The sequence below is a fragment of the Melospiza georgiana genome, chromosome 7, assembly GCF_028018845.1.
Source record: "Melospiza georgiana isolate bMelGeo1 chromosome 7, bMelGeo1.pri, whole genome shotgun sequence".
NCBI lineage: Eukaryota > Metazoa > Chordata > Aves > Passeriformes > Passerellidae > Melospiza > Melospiza georgiana.
In genome coordinates this window covers 5275848-5290868 of record NC_080436.1, presented here as the reverse complement: position 1 = coordinate 5290868, position 15021 = coordinate 5275848, and the positions used below count along the sequence as shown (strand labels likewise).

The 15021-nt window shown below is 50.7% G+C and overlaps 1 protein-coding gene across 2 annotated transcripts in view; it reads right to left on the bottom strand.

Moving 5' to 3' along the window:
- Positions 1-14172, bottom strand: part of MLPH (melanophilin) — a 28179-nt gene extending 14007 nt beyond the window's left edge. The window contains exons 1-8 of one of the 2 annotated variants that reach the window (XM_058028273.1): positions 13920-14172; positions 9856-10077; positions 8322-8458; positions 6828-6866; positions 6163-6260; positions 4948-5076; positions 3231-3420; positions 1580-1731 (exon numbers count right to left, since the gene is read on the bottom strand). In XM_058028273.1, coding sequence (XP_057884256.1) covers positions 1580-1731; positions 3231-3420; positions 4948-5076; positions 6163-6260; positions 6828-6866; positions 8322-8458; positions 9856-10077; positions 13920-14143 — 1191 coding nt within the window. In that variant the 5' untranslated portion in view covers positions 14144-14172. The remainder of the gene's footprint in view (positions 1-1579; positions 1732-3230; positions 3421-4947; positions 5077-6162; positions 6261-6827; positions 6867-8321; positions 8459-9855; positions 10078-13919) is intronic. The other variant, XM_058028274.1, reaches the window with a different exon arrangement.
- Positions 14173-15021: the final 849 nt, after the last annotated feature.

The following is a 15021-nucleotide window of genomic DNA, read 5'->3' as shown; positions in this document are numbered from 1 at the left end:
ACAGGGAAGAGCCCCTGATTTAGCTAGAGCTGGGTGGGAGGATGGTTGCTGGCTGTAAACACATCAGCAGCACAAAGGGCAGCGAGGATGGGGAGCTATTTCAGCTAGTTAGCAACGCTGCCACAAGAGCAAATGGGGGCAAAGTGGGACTGAGAAGATGCCTCGTAACCATTAGGGTGACAAGGCTGCACACCACCGGGTGTGAGGGAACAAACCACAGGCCGATGTGGGATGTGGGAGCTTTCCCAGCTCCTGGAGGAAGTCGTGGGAGGCGTTGGTAGGAATTTGGGCCCATTTGCCCGCTGTAAAGCATGGTGCACATTTCATGCCTAACACAGCGTGGCTTCATTAAGGACACCCAGTCCAGGGTTCTCCCATTTACTGCTGGCTGAGGAAGGAATGGTATTTGTTAATTAAAACATGTGCCCACAGAAGTAAATGGCAAAGACCAGCTTTGCCTAGCCAGGCATGTGAAGTGTGGTGCTGAGGTGTCACAGACACATTTTATGAAAAATCCTCTCCTTAGGATTTTTCCTCCTGAGAAGCTTAAGAGGCCTCAGGAACAAAATGTAAACAGTGATTATCTGCTGCTGTGGAATGCAACAGGTGCATCTGTGATTGGTCTCATGTGGATGTTTCTAATTAATGGCCAATCGCAGTCCAGCTGTCTCGGACTCTGTCCGAGACAGAAGCTTTTGTTATCATTCCTTCTTCTGCTATTCTTAGCTAGCCTTCTGATGAAATCCTTTCTTCTATTCTTTTAGTATAGTTTTAATGTAATATATACCATAAAATAATAAATCAAGCCTTCTGAAACATGGAGTCAGATCCTCATCTCTTCCCTCATCCTAAGACCCCTGTGAACACCGTCACACTGAGGGATGGCTGTGGTCACAGATCTCACTGATTGCCAAAAGAGGGCTCCAGGACATGCCAAATTACCAGCTGTGAGACTGGAAAGTCATTCTGCCCCTGCATCTGCAGCCAAACACCACTCAGCATTTTGCTGCTCATGAGATCTGAGGAACCAGATCAGCCTTGCCATCCTCACTGCCCACCGCTGGCAAAGGGAGCACCAGGAACAGCAGGTCCTAGCTTGGCAATTAAAACACAAGCTTAGATCCTGTCTGACACCTTTCTCTAGGCTGTTCCCCTCATTTTCATCACTCAGGAGAGGTATGTGACAGGTCACCCTGACCCACTCCTGCCGAGGCAGGAACACACTGCAGAGGAAGAGAAGGATCTTGGTGCTTAATAAACATCCATCTCCAGACCTCCATCTGCTTATTAAGCACTGGCACATCCCATTTAAGCAAGCCTTTCTGGAGGCACAAGAACCCACAAGTAACTCAGATTAATAAGGACAAGCTGGAAAATGAGCAGCAACAAGGACAGGTTTGTTACTGTGATGGCAGCACGGGCCACGGAAGCACCAACCAGAGCTGGTTTTCCTTGTTCTGTGACTGGAAAAGCAAACCCCAGCTGGCCACTGCCGCTTCTCTTCTCCCCTGAACCCCCCTGCACCTCAGAGGCAACGAGAGGGACGTGGCCAGGGGTGTCAGCAGAGGCTGTTGGGTACCTGGTTGGAGGAGTGGCTGATGTTCTCCTGGGAGGAGGCTCTGTTCCTGCGCTTGCTGGGCTGGCCTGGCAGCCGGGCTCCCCTCAGCTCCTCGTCGGACGTGTCCATGTCGGCCGAGTACCGCGCCCGGGGCGGCTCGTTCCAGGGCAGGCCTTGGGGACAGAGAGGGACAGGGCACTCACAGGGGTGCTCACGTGTGGATTTTATAATTTTCAAATTCTGTGCTGCTTAAGTGTGCATTTCTGAGCTTCATATTAGGGCACGGTGAGGTCTCTTCACAGAGCAGGGAAACAAAACAATTCCTTCTATAGCTGGGCACCAAGGACAAATGATCCAAATCTCAGGTCCAAGAGCACAAACAATGTGGAATGAAGAGAGAAAAACAAGGAGGATGGGACCTCATAACCTTTATTTGCATATCGGAGAATTAACTCCAATATGCAAATGGACCAAAACTTATAAAAGCGAGAGACCTCGTGGTCATTTTGTGACCATTTTGGTTCATCTTGGGTGCAGCCCTGACTGGGCTCTTGTGCTGCCCAAGGTGGATCCATGGAGGCCATTTATTAAATCCCTACCTTATTCTTTAACTCTGCCTGGCCTCTGCTCTAGGTCAGCCTTCATAGGGCATCAACACCCCTGAGTTCCTTCCTGGGCATTGGCTCTATCCTTAAGACAAATAAATAATGAGGCTTGCACCATCCTTGCTGTCATGCCCTGAACAGGCTCACCAGAAACCACCACTGCCTTCCCAGTTTTGTGGGAGCCCAGGTTTGGATGCTGCCCTTTGTGCACTGCCCAGGTGCTGAAAGATGTTTAGACTCAGCCTAGAGAGGTACCAGCCTAGGACGGAGCATTAAAAGAGAGTGGAAAGTGTCCTGTGTAAAGGAGAATTTCAAATGAGGCAAAAACAACAAGAGAAAATGGAATTAACATGCATGGAGACTTTTTTTCTGTGATGCCCCAGCAGGACTTGGAATGGGAATTTAAACAGCCATGTTAAGGTCTACCCAGCCTTCCCAAATGTCCTGAAAATACATCCAAGCCACTGGAGACACAGAAGGACATATTCTACATTTGCATATGCACAAACCAATATCCAACCCTCCTGGCTCTGCCATCCCTGCAGGGAAGACAGAGGTTGTAAAAGGCAAATTCTGCCTCTTAGAGGGTATTTATAGACTCACAAACACACAGATCATTTAGCCTACCCATGCACCCTGCCCAGCCACAAGGATGCCACTTAGCAACCTCCAGTTCTTGTTCCAGTCCCCTAAAAACTCAAAGCTTTCTGCAGCCACATGGTCCTTTACTAAAGAGTTGAATTTTGCCTGCAGCAGGAAACACATCCCATTGGATTATATCTAGTTTCTACCCTGGAAATCACAAGTAGATACGAAAGGGATGGACACCTGAGGAACAACCCCTTTGGCTTTGCCAGGAGAAAATCAGCCCCATTACAACTAAATAACGTCAGCAAGATCCTTTCCTAAGGAAAATCCCTTCTGCAGACGGATAACTCGTGTTGACGCTCTTAGTGGCTTTGACCTTGTTCAGGAAAAAACACCCCAAAGCTGTTTCCACTTTGTTCCAACGCCTGCAGCCACTTGTCCCAAGAGGGTACAAGAGGAATGTGGCCAAGGGCACCCACCAGGCTTCGTGTTCCTCTCCAGGCTCCTCCTCCTGCGCGCGTTGACGGTGAGCCGAACCTCGGTGCTGAAGTGCTGCTCCGGAGCGCTGGCCCCCGGCTCCTGCAGCACGTGGTGGAACACCAGGTCTGCATCCCCCATCCTCGACTCCTGGGAGACATCTTCGGCTGAGGTGGGGAAATCTGGGAAGGACTGAAGAGTTGAGGGTGCTGCTGAGCAGCTGCCCACGGAGATTCCACTGGTGTCGCCCCCACCCCATCAGTAGCGCTGCCTCCAGCTCGGGGGCCCCCAGAGTAAGAACAATGTGGAGCTGTGGCTGCCCCTGGATCCCTGGAAGCATCCAGGGCCGGGTTGGGAGGGCTTGGAGCAACCTGGGATAGTAGAAGGAGGTGGAATGAGATGATCTTTACAGTCCCTCCAACCCAACTTGTTCCATGATTCTACGACTCCTTGTCCCTCCTGACCTCCACTAAGAGCTCCTCTCTTCATTCTTCAATATATGCATGGACTGACCTTTTATAATGCCAGTTATATTTAAATAAAATATAAAAGTTCCTAATAATCCCATTTAAAGGCTTTGCCTGGCTGCAGAACCCTGAGCAATACTTCCCATCACTGCCAGGGGGCACTGGTAATTTTTACAAGCACAGAGTTCCTTCAGCCGGGCTGCAACGCCCTCTGATCTTTTAAAACACTTATTCGAACAGCCACCACTTCAAATAATCTGTAATCCATAAATCCAGTTTGACAGAGGCCAGCCCTCACACTGAATTCTGCTGCAAAAATAGGGGGAAAAGACAAACAAAAAGAGGGATCTAATTATTCCCCCCCAATTCCAGTAATTTTGTGTGGAATTGTGCAGATTTGTTTAAGTTGTTACAGATCTCAGCACATCCTATTTCTACCCAAGAATAGTTTAATCAGAGCATTTTTAAAAAGAAAGGAGCTCTTTAATGCTTTAAAAGTGCGGTTTCACCAGGAAAGGCAAATGAGCAGCCCAAAAAGCTGGACCTGAAGCCTCCCAGGCTGGAAGACCTTTTACTACACCCAGGGTGCCCCATCCATGTTCCTCCCCAGAGCAAGAAGGTGGAATTGGTCAGCCCCTGGGCTTGGTGGGATCACAGGGCACTTTCTGGATCTCTCTGAGTCTTGCTCCTGGCCAGAAGCTCTGGATACTAAGGCACATCCAGTCTCCTATTTAGAAGTATCCAGCATTCCTGCAGTGTTTATCCCCCTGGCTGGCCTTCACTCACGCTGGATCCGTGGGATTCACCTCAACCTCACAAAGATCCTGTGCCTCGTGGAGCTGCTGGCCAGGAGCTAACCCAGCCCCAAACTGGATGGGAACATGGGAGAAGAACCTGGTTTCATTTAACCCCTCGAGCACCGAATCTGGAGGAAACCAGGGTGTGTTCCATAGCCTGGGACAATACAAGAAAACCATTGTCTGCTGAGAGCAAGGAAATCTGCAGGGACAGGGCCAGAGAACCTCCTGCTGTGTCATCTTAGCACTCATCCTCACTTGGATCAGATGTCCTGCTCCTGACTTGGCCTGAGGCAAAGGACTTCAACTGGACGAAGAGATTGCAAGCAGCGATGGAGACCTGGCCCATTGCCTCCCAACACCAGCTGAAGGAGCTCTGAGGCTGAAGGAGCAGTGGTAGCAAGCAAGGAGGAGGAGGAAGAAAGGAAAGGAACCCCCCAGGAGTGTCCCAGTACCTGGAAAGCATCCGGGCTGCTGGCTGCTGGAGAGAGCTGCGCAGACTGGCGGCGAGACTGGGCAGAGTAATCCGAGTCCAGTTCGAAATCAAAGGGGTGCACAGACAGCAGCCGCTTTGTCTTGCACATCTTTAGCACACAAAGTGCAAGAAAGGCAAATTCAGTGTCAGACACTCAGTTGGCCTTGAGGGAAGGGGGAGGGAGGACCTTTCCCTCCTTAGTTAGCCTGAGTTTGCTCTGCTTTTTGCAGAGGGAATTTAGGCCTGACGCTGTCGTGCTTGAAGGGAGCCAGGTACAGCGTGTGCTCATGCTAAAGGCAAGGAAAAGTGGGTTCCTGATTTCCACAGCCTCTGTAAGCAGAGTGAGAATCTCTCTCCTGGTTTGTGAAGGCACTCTGGGGAAGCTGAGCCAGGTTACAGCTCAGAGAGAGACCCAGGTGATGCTTTTGAGCCCTGAAGCATCTCCCCATCCTCAGAGGAAGGATGATGCAGGCAGAGCTCTCTGAATATTTGAGGTCATTAGTAAAAAACCCCAAGAAGGTGGGTGTCATGAACATATTATATGAAAAATCCTTTTGTTAGGATTCTCCCGAGAAGCTGAGAGGCCTCAGAAACAAAATGTAAGCAATTATTATCTGCTGCTGTGGAATGCACCAGGTGGATCTGTGATTGCTCTCATGTGGTTGTTTTTAATTAATGGTCAATCACAGCCCAGCTGTCTCAGACTGTCTGGTCAGTCACAAGATTTTATTATCATTCCATTCCTTTCTATTCCTTGCTAGCCTTCTGATGAAATCCTTTCTTCTATTCTTTTAGTGTGGTTTTAATGTAATATATATCATAAAATAATAAATCAGCCTTCTGAAACATGGAGTCAGATCCTCGTCTCTTCCCTCATCCTGGGACCCCTGTGAACACCACCACAGGTGGGTTCTCATTATACAGGTGAGAGCTGGGACTTTTACATTAATTAGTGACCTCCATAGTGTTAAGAGTGGGCCTTTTTTCCAGAGCACAAGTATTTCTGATGTTACTGACATGGCTGTTTTTACACTAAGTGGGAGAAGAGCTTATCTCAGAGGAGAAAACCAGAGGGAAAGGTCCAGCTCTGAAAGTGGCACAGAAAGCCACCACCACCATCACCCAGGGCAGGCCAGGGACACAGAGTGAGGCAGCTCCAGCACCAAACTCACCCTGCTGTAAACACCAAACTCACCCTGCTGTAGCGCTCTGCTTCAGCCCCACGAAGGACGTTGTCTTCCTCATCGCTGTCATCCCCAGCGGGGTCACAGCTGCTGAGCAGCTGGCACTCTCCTGTAGGGGACACAGGCAGCAAGTGAGTCCCCACCCTGGGGGTCACACCAGTACCTGAAGGTGAGGCCATGCTTCTTACATGGGGTGAGAAAGCCCAGATTAGAAGTAACTCCCCAAATTTATTTTTTTTTCTGCTGGCCTCTCCTTGCTTCCCCTGCCTGATGTGCACCATCACAGATGTGGAAGTGAAGGGGCACCCCAAGGTCCACCTGGGTGACTCCAGTGCTTGAAGGCTCAGGAGCTTTTCCTGATTCCCATCAGCTCTTCTGTTTATCCATGACCCACTGCTTTGAGATCAGGAGTGCTTGCAAAATTCAAGTATGGCATGTAACTAAAAGTCCTCTTGTATCCAAATCTACCCAAATGTACCACAATGCAGGGGTTGAGCACTACAGCCCATCTCCACTGCAGTGGGGGAATGTTTTCCTTGGTTTGACCACTCCAAATCTCCTCAGAAGTGCCCACAGCTCTAAGTGTGAAGACATAAAGGTTTTGGAAACCTTGCTTGAACTGCAAGCCCCCTGCTTCAATCACCTTCAATCAACTTCAATCCCCTTTTTTACTTACTGTTAATGTCTGGCAGGCTATAAACTCTGTCGTGAAGACCTAAACAAAGAGAAAAATGGTGGGAAAAATGAATAATCACATTTTCTTCCTGTTCCTGGAGCAGAGGGCAAGCCTCAGAGCCATGGCTAACTGGAATTCTCATTCTCTAGCCCTCACAAGAAACAATGGTTAAAAAGGCTCTTTAGAGAGAACAAAACAGGCGCTTGGAGATGGAGCTTGACTTTTAAAAGTCAAAGAGCTGCTCGCCACAGCTTCCCCAGGCTGATGCAACGTGCCTGGGAGCTGCAGGGGAAGGCACAGCCAACTGCAGATGGACAGGGATACATCCCAGGAGGAGATCCTTGCTCGCTCGAGGGTCAAGACAATTCACCGGTGTTAATGAAGTAATAAACAACAAAATCATTTCCCTTTGAAAAAGGCATCAGAATCTCAATTTAAAGCAGGCCAAGGCGCTGTTACCCTCATGCTTGGTTGGGTTTTTGTGTGCTCTGATGCATTTTCGGTCCAAACAATGCATGGATTGTCTCTCAGTCCATTAAATTTTTTTGCTGCTATTTCTGCCATGAGTTGCCTGGCTAAAAGAGTGATTTAAAAGAGTGATTGGAGCAGTTGAATCAGGTCATGTCAATGGTATATGTGCAAACTTTTCTGTGGCTCCTCAAGATGGGAATAAACTCCACACTGGCTTCCAAAGGAAATAGGCCAAGGAGTAGGAGCTCTGTGAATAACAACTAGGAGCTGGTTAGTAATAATGCTATATTAATAGAATTGTATATTTATGCACACTTGGACCAAAATCAGAAATATAGAAGGTCCATGAAGTTCTGAAGAAAAAAGTTATGGTGACAGGTAGCTCACCAATTTTGGCACGGTTTTGTCAGTGCCAGGGGATAATCAGGTTGGTTGTAAAAATCATCAGGCCTTGGGGGAAAAACAAAAATGAGGGCTGGCTTTATCCTGCAGGTTAAACTAGGGTTAATTCCACAAGCCCTGTGATGAGAGGACCAAAAATAAAGGAAAAAACAGCTGCAAATTTACGTACTTACAAACTGCAGGACGTGGGACTTTGAAAATTAAAGATGAGGCATTAGGGAATTTTTTTCATTGAAAGGGTGATCATGGAACAACAATCCTTGGAAGTGGTCAAAAACACTCCTTGAAAGTGTTCAAAAACACATGGATCTGGCAGCTGGGGATGTGGTTTAATGGTGTTCATGGTAGTACTGGGTTGGACTGGATGATCCAGAGGTGTTTTCCAGCTGTAATGATCTTACATTCTCTAGCCTGTGGTAAAAACTTAAGACTTAACAGTAGAAAAGCCACCAAGAACACCTGCTCTGAGTCTGAACGAACAACCCTGAACCTCTGCTTCCTCCCCAGGATATTTTGAGCATTCTTGGTCCCCCACAACACTCAGAGCAGCACCACCACTGCTGCACCTCCCCGAGGTGGTGCAGCACAGATTCCCCAGGAGCAGCAGAGGCCATTCCTCACCCAGAAAGGCAGAGTTGAGCCCCTGGCCTGGCTGCAGCCTGCCATAGAGGGACTGCAGCACTTTGGCACTTCCAAACCTCTTGAAGCGGGAGCGCACGTGTTCGTAGTACCACTCCAGGGAGCCAATCTTCACAATCCTGCCCAAAGAGAGGAGGCACCCCAGGTCAGCAGGCACTCACCCAAAAAACTCTGTCTTAGCAAAAACACAGCATGCTTTCATCTAAAAGGATGCTGAGTTTGGGCAAATGTTGTTGAGCCTCATCACCTTGTCCCTCAGAGCACAGCAGCGAGGAGTGGTGTTCCCATGGCTGGACTGGAATTCTTTAACATACTTGTTGGTGACATGGGCACTGGGATTGAATGTTCCCTCAGTTCCTGACACACTGTCACGTGCTGGAGGACAGGGATGACACCCAGAGGGACCGTGGCAGCCTTGAGAGGTGGGGCTGTGAGAAACTCATGTGGCTCAACAAGGCCAAGTGCAAGGTCCTGCCCCTGGGTTGGAGCAATCCCAAGCGAATATACAGGCTGGGTGGAGAATGGATTGGGAACAGCTCTGGGGAGGAGGACTTGGGGGTGCTGCAGGGTGAGAATGTTGGTAAGAGCCAGAAATGTGCACTGGCAGCCAGTGCTGGGCTGATCCCTGGTGTGGGCAGCAGGGGAGTGGGGATTCTGCCCCTCTGCTCCAGTCAGGTAGGACCCCACCTGCAGAGCTGCCTCCATCCCTGGGGTCCCCAAAAAAAGGACATGGAGCAGCTGGAATGAGACCAGAGGAGGCCACAAAGGTGCTCTGAGGACTGGAGCCCCTCTACTCTGCAGCCAGGCTGGGAGAGCTGGGGGTGCTCACCTGGAGAAGAGAAAGCTCTGGGGAGACCTTAGAGTGTGTCTAAAGGGGCTCCAAGAGAGCTGGACCGGGGCTTGGGGTGACGGGACCAAGGGGAATGGCTTCCCACAGCCAGAGGGCAGAGTTAGATGGGATATTGGGAAGGAATTCATCCCTGTGAGGGTAGGGAGGCCTTGGCACAGGGTGCCCAGAGAAGCTGTGGCTGCCCCATCCTGGGAAGTGCTCCAGGCCAGGTTGGACAGGGCTCTAATGGAAGGGCAGAGGGATGGAACCAGATGGGCTTTAAGGAACCAGATGGGCTTTAAGGAACGAGATGGGCTTTAAGGAACCAGATGGGCTTTAAGGAACAAGATGGGCTTTAGGGAATGAGATGGGCTTTAAGGAACGAGATGGGCTTGAAGGAACGAGATGGGCTTTAAGGAACCAGATGGGCTTTAAGGAATGGGATGGGCTTTAAGGAACGAGATGGGCTTTAAGGAATGAGATGGGCTTTAAGGAACGAGATGAGCTTGAAGGAACCAGATGGGCTTGAAGGAACGAGATGGGCTTTAAGGAACGAGATGGGCTTGAAGGAACCAGATGGGCTTTAAGGAATGGGATGGGCTTTAAGGAACGAGATGGGCTTTAAGGAATGGGATGGGCTTTGGGTTTCCAGCCCCAAGCACCCTGTGATTCCCCGAGGAGCAGCACCTGGAGAGGCGGCAGGGATCGCAGACCCAGCCCTGCTCCTTCTTGTGGTAGCGGCTGCAGTTCTTGCAGGTGTAGAAGCGGCAGTCCAGGCACTGCCTCTTGCTGTTCAGCAGGAACTTGAAGGGCTGCAGGCAGTGCACACAGTGAGTTTCATTCAGGTGGGACTGACTGGTCAGGAACTCCCTCTTGCTGCTCTCCTGGTCGATCTTGCATTTCAGCTCCCTGCAGGAAACAGCCCCCCCACAAAAAGCAGGAATTTGAGTTTGGTGCTGTCTCACTGCAAACCCTCACATGGCAAAGCCCATCACGCCACAATCATTTCAGGAACGATTTTCCAGGGAACGTTGCAAGTCTGCAGCTTGTGGAAACAGCTGTAGGGCAAATCTAATAAATGACATATCACGAGTTAAATAAGCGAACAACAAAGTGGGCTCCAGATTCAGGACGGGCAACTGGAGTTTAATATTAGATTTAATTTAATATTAGAATCACAGAATATTCTGAGTTGCTCAGGGCCCCCAAGGATCATTAAAAAAAGTGATTGTGCCAAAACCTGTCCTGTTTGTTTCACAGGGTGTTGATCATTTATGCCAGGAACCTCGGGAGAGCAGCTCTTCTCAAACCCTGTGGCTGTATCCCAACATGACACAACCTTCAAGCCTGGAGTCCTGCAGGGAATTAAAATCTTTCTGGAATTCTTAGTTAAAAAAAAAGGTGGGGGGGTGGGGGGGAGAAGGAAGAAAAGAATTCTGGGATTAAAAAGGATTAAAATTCAGCAGAGAACTTTATAAAGTTATGTGCAACAAGGCTCTGGCTGTTCAGAGGATGCAGCAGGGGAAGAGGCTTGTGACAATCCCATGAAAGGGAAGCCCTTTCCAAGAGCACCTTCACCTGCAGCGCATCCGTGCAGGCTTCCTTCACTCTCCAGACCTGGCTGCCAGAGGAGATCCCCATGGGAAGCAGTGTCTGCACCAGGCTGAGGCCCCAGCAGCAGCTGGGGACAGCTGAGATGCCTGCCAGGCCGGTGGGGCACCCTGCACTGCCCAAAAGCTCTCTGTTTGCTGCCCGTGCCACGCACCGCCTCAGGCATGTTTGCCTTTGGGGCCACGGCTGAAAGGAAAATGTTTGACTTGTAGGGAAGGTCCTAGAAAGTTGTTCTCTCTCTAGACAGGATTAGGAAGCTTCGTTTCCCAGAGCAGAAGTCAGCTTGGGTTAAAGCCCCCAAGCAATCAGGTCTGGAGGCTGCTCCAGGATCTCAGTGTGGAGCACGAGGCACTGGTGATGCTCCCAGGGCCCGACTGATGCCAGGGTGACCACAGCAGGAGCCTGGCTGGCCCTGGGAGCAGTGCTGGGACTGGCAGTGGGAAGGGCAGGCATCTCAAGCAAGCTAATCTCTGTTTAACCTAATCAGTTTGCACATTAGGGCTCAGCTTTTGATATTTTTTTTTTTTTTCCCAAGGAAGGATTTTTCTGGCCAGCTGGCAGCCAGCGCACCGTAAGACACATTTTTTGGGGTCACTCCCTCTGCTTGTGGTCACACAGGAGTGACACCAACTTGCCTTTGCATCTGGGAGGTGTAAAAACCAGCAAAAAGACAGAAAACTGGGCACCTGGCTTGTATAATCCGCCCTTCACCATCCCAGCAGTGATTTGTTCAAACTGGTGCAAAAGTCCCAGCAGTGAATTTAAGTGACTTCTGAAAAGAAACCCTCAAACAGAAAACCCCTGGGTTGTACTCTGCACTCCTTTTCCACTCCCGTGCTGAGGCCGTAGCCAGCAGGATCCGATCTTTTCTACTGGAACTGCTTTTTCTGGTTCCCAGAGACCGGTTGGATCCCTTCAGCTCTCCTCCCTCACCCACCAGACCTGCCAAAGGAAGGAAGAGTCTCAGCCAAACCAGTTTGAAACCCGCAGGAACCGCATGCCTCTGGTCTCCTCTTGCCGGCAGGAGCAGCAGCCAGCCCCTTCCCTGCTCTGCTCACGGCAGCATGAATAAATCTGTGCTCTTGGGATGACAGCTGCAGCAGGGCTGGACCTACAGAGCCCCAGCAGAGATGCAGGGAGCCACTCCCCAAAAATGGGGTTGTGGGCATGGAAAGAATCAGGGAGAGACCCCTCAAAATGGGCATTATTTAATTTTTTGGGCAAAGCACTGCCCTCACATGCCTGTGCAGCTTGTGGTCAGCTGAAGCCTTTGTCCCTTGTTGGTGAATAACTTCTGCCAAAACCAAAATACAGAGAAGCAGCAAAAAGGGAAGAAAAAGACCAAGCTGGGGAGGGGGTGGACAGGACATTTCTTCAAGGCTGGCAGGTTGGGACAAGCCCGGTGAATAGAAAAGTAAATGAATAGAAAAGTAAATGGGGCTGGTCAGAGCACAGAGTGAATGGCTGCAGGGTCTGACACAATGTCACATCATGTCCCAGCTTGTTGCAGGCAGAAAATTCTTGTGCAGCTCCATGTCCAGCACTCAGGAATGCGGCATACTTTCCCAGGCTGGTGGTCTGGTCTGTTGCAGAAATTATTCAGAAAGCACAGGAATTTCTGTAGCTCAGAATGCTTAATGCCATCCCTCTGCAGGGCACGATTAAAGAAGAAAATAAAACTAAGAAACCAGGGGAGATGATCCTTGGGAGGAGAGACAGCAGCTGGGAAGGAGCATCCCAAGACCTTCCCCCATCCTGCATCTCCCAGAGCATGGAACTCAATTTGGAAGCTTTCTGGGCAGCAGAGGGGACCCAGATAAGCCAGTCTGGCGCCAAGGTCGAGTAAAGAAGGAATTCACCTCGCCCAATTCTCTGCTGCAGGGCACAGCAATGTGGGTCTCCATCTCCTCCCTGCAGGCTGAGCTCAGATGCATCACAAGGGAGACATTCACCCTTTGCAGGGTGATAATTTTTCTAAATACCCCTGTCTGATCTCCTTCCTGCTCTTCAGAGCCACCAGCAGAGGAAGGCAGCAGATGATGATATTGAATTATCTCTGCTTCCCACGCAGGCTGTTTTTTTCTTAGGCAAAAAAAAAGTAATCAGGGGGATGAAAAATACATGGCTGAGAGTTTTGTGTAGCCATTGGTGTAAATCCCACGATTGGAAGGTTTTGGGGGATGCAGATATCCCAAACCGAGGATGGCTATCACTCCTCACCCTTCCTTTTGGATCTGATAGAGGAACTAATGAGCTCCTGCTCTCCAGGCATTATCGTGGTATCAGCACCAGCCCTGGCACACAAAATTCAGAGCTGGGAGGGTCTGAGAGCTCAGTGGGAGTGCAGCACAGCCCAAACCCAGTCTGAGAGCATGGACCATCCCTCTGGGATAGTGAGAACTTGGCCAGACCCTGAAGAGGGTCGCTGCAGCTTCTTGAAATATGTTAAGGCGTTATTAAGTTCAGCATCTGATGCAGTTCATGAACAAAACCTGAACCCCTGTGATTTCTCATGCTTAAAATTTAATGTGATCTGATAGAACATTTTTTAAACAACACTTTCGTCCAACACCCTGAAGTTCACAGAATTTGCTGCTCCAGTGACTTTTCTATCTTTTCCCAATTTGTGGGCCCCTAAAACTTTTCCAGGACAGCACAGCCCCCAGCATTGCATATTTAAGGCTACTAAATTAGGTTTGCTAGTAGTAGTAGGTTTACTACTCCTCTCAGTTATTTTTCCAGGAGTCGTCAGGGATCTGAAGACTCCCACGACCCACTGAACAACTCCTGCCCTAAACACACGAGACCCAACACATGAAGCCAAACCAAGGGAGCCGAATCCCATGCTCTGCTCCCGGGAGAAGCCTCCCCTGGGAGAGCCCCACCAGCCTCCAGCCTCACGGAGGCATTTCCTGGTGTTTGTCCCCATAAAGCGCGGCGGTGTCACCGATCCGCATCGCTGCCTGTGGCACGGCGCCAGCTCGCACCTTGGCTGCCCGAGTGCGTCACCTTGCCGCTGATAACGTAATCTATTCACCGTGCTCGACCTCCACAGCCCGCTGTGCTCGTTTCATCCCTACACCCCGCGATGTCCTGGCTGGTTTGCCCCCAACTCAGGGGACGGGAGATCAGATACTCACTCCAGCCGTTCCTCCTCTTTTTTCCGCAGATCAAAGTCCCGCTGAACGACTTCCCAAACATGCTTGGCTTCTTCATCGGTGAGCTTGGAGAGGTCCAGCTTCCTGCCCATCTCGCCCAAGCCGCTCCCGTTACTCGCTGCCCCCGAGCGCTCGCTGTCGGGATGCTGCTGCTGCTGCTGTCGGAGGGGCGAGGAGAGCCCGGCCCCACCTCCGCGGCTGCCCATATAAGCGGGCAGGGGCAGAGCTGCGGGCAGGCCAGCCGGCTCCTGCCAGCACCGCAGCCGCTCTGCCGGGCGAGCAGCGCTGGCACGGCGCCTATCGCGGCGGGCGCTCCGGCAGGGCCGCCCTGCCTTGCCCCGGGCTCCTGCCCGCAGCGGCACGCCTCGCCCGCCCGGCTGGGGCTGCGGGAGGTGTTTACCCTCCTCTCTGTGTGTGTGTGCCTGCCCGGTGCAGGGTGTGCGAGTGAAAGGGAGCCTCCCCGGGGAAGGCAGGCCAAGGGCTCGGGGAGGGAGCGCAGCATCCCCGGGAGGAGCCGTGCCTGCGCGCCCGGGAGGACCGGCTCCATCGGGATGCTCTGCTCCCATCTCCCGCGTCTCATCTCGTTTTGCCCCCGGCAGCAGTTTGTGAGGAAAACTTCAGCAGCAGACACTGGCGTCCTGAGCTGCTCTCGCAGCAATTTGGGCAGCCGAGCTCTTTGCTTGTGGCAAACAGCTTAATTAGGACGCAGCGCTTCTTCCCTCGCTTGCCGTGAGCAAGGAAAGACGGTTCGACAGGATTTGGAGAAAAGCGCTAAATACACCACGCAACCAAAGAGATATAAATTGTAATATATATATATCCAACCGCCGTCTATTGCTCAGTAAAACACTCCCTATGTGTCTAGGGATATTAAAGCAAACCCATTTCTCACCTTCATCACAGCAAGTGATGATAGTACTCTATTTATTTTTTTTCCACCCTGACAGGAATGTAAACAGGGAGCAAGACAGCAAGACCAAAGAGGAAAACTTCTGCCCGGTGGGACTAAAATCCCTGCTGCTCACACAGGGGTACAGGGAATTATCCACCCTGATAACTCACTTGAAACAAAGATTAGATTAAG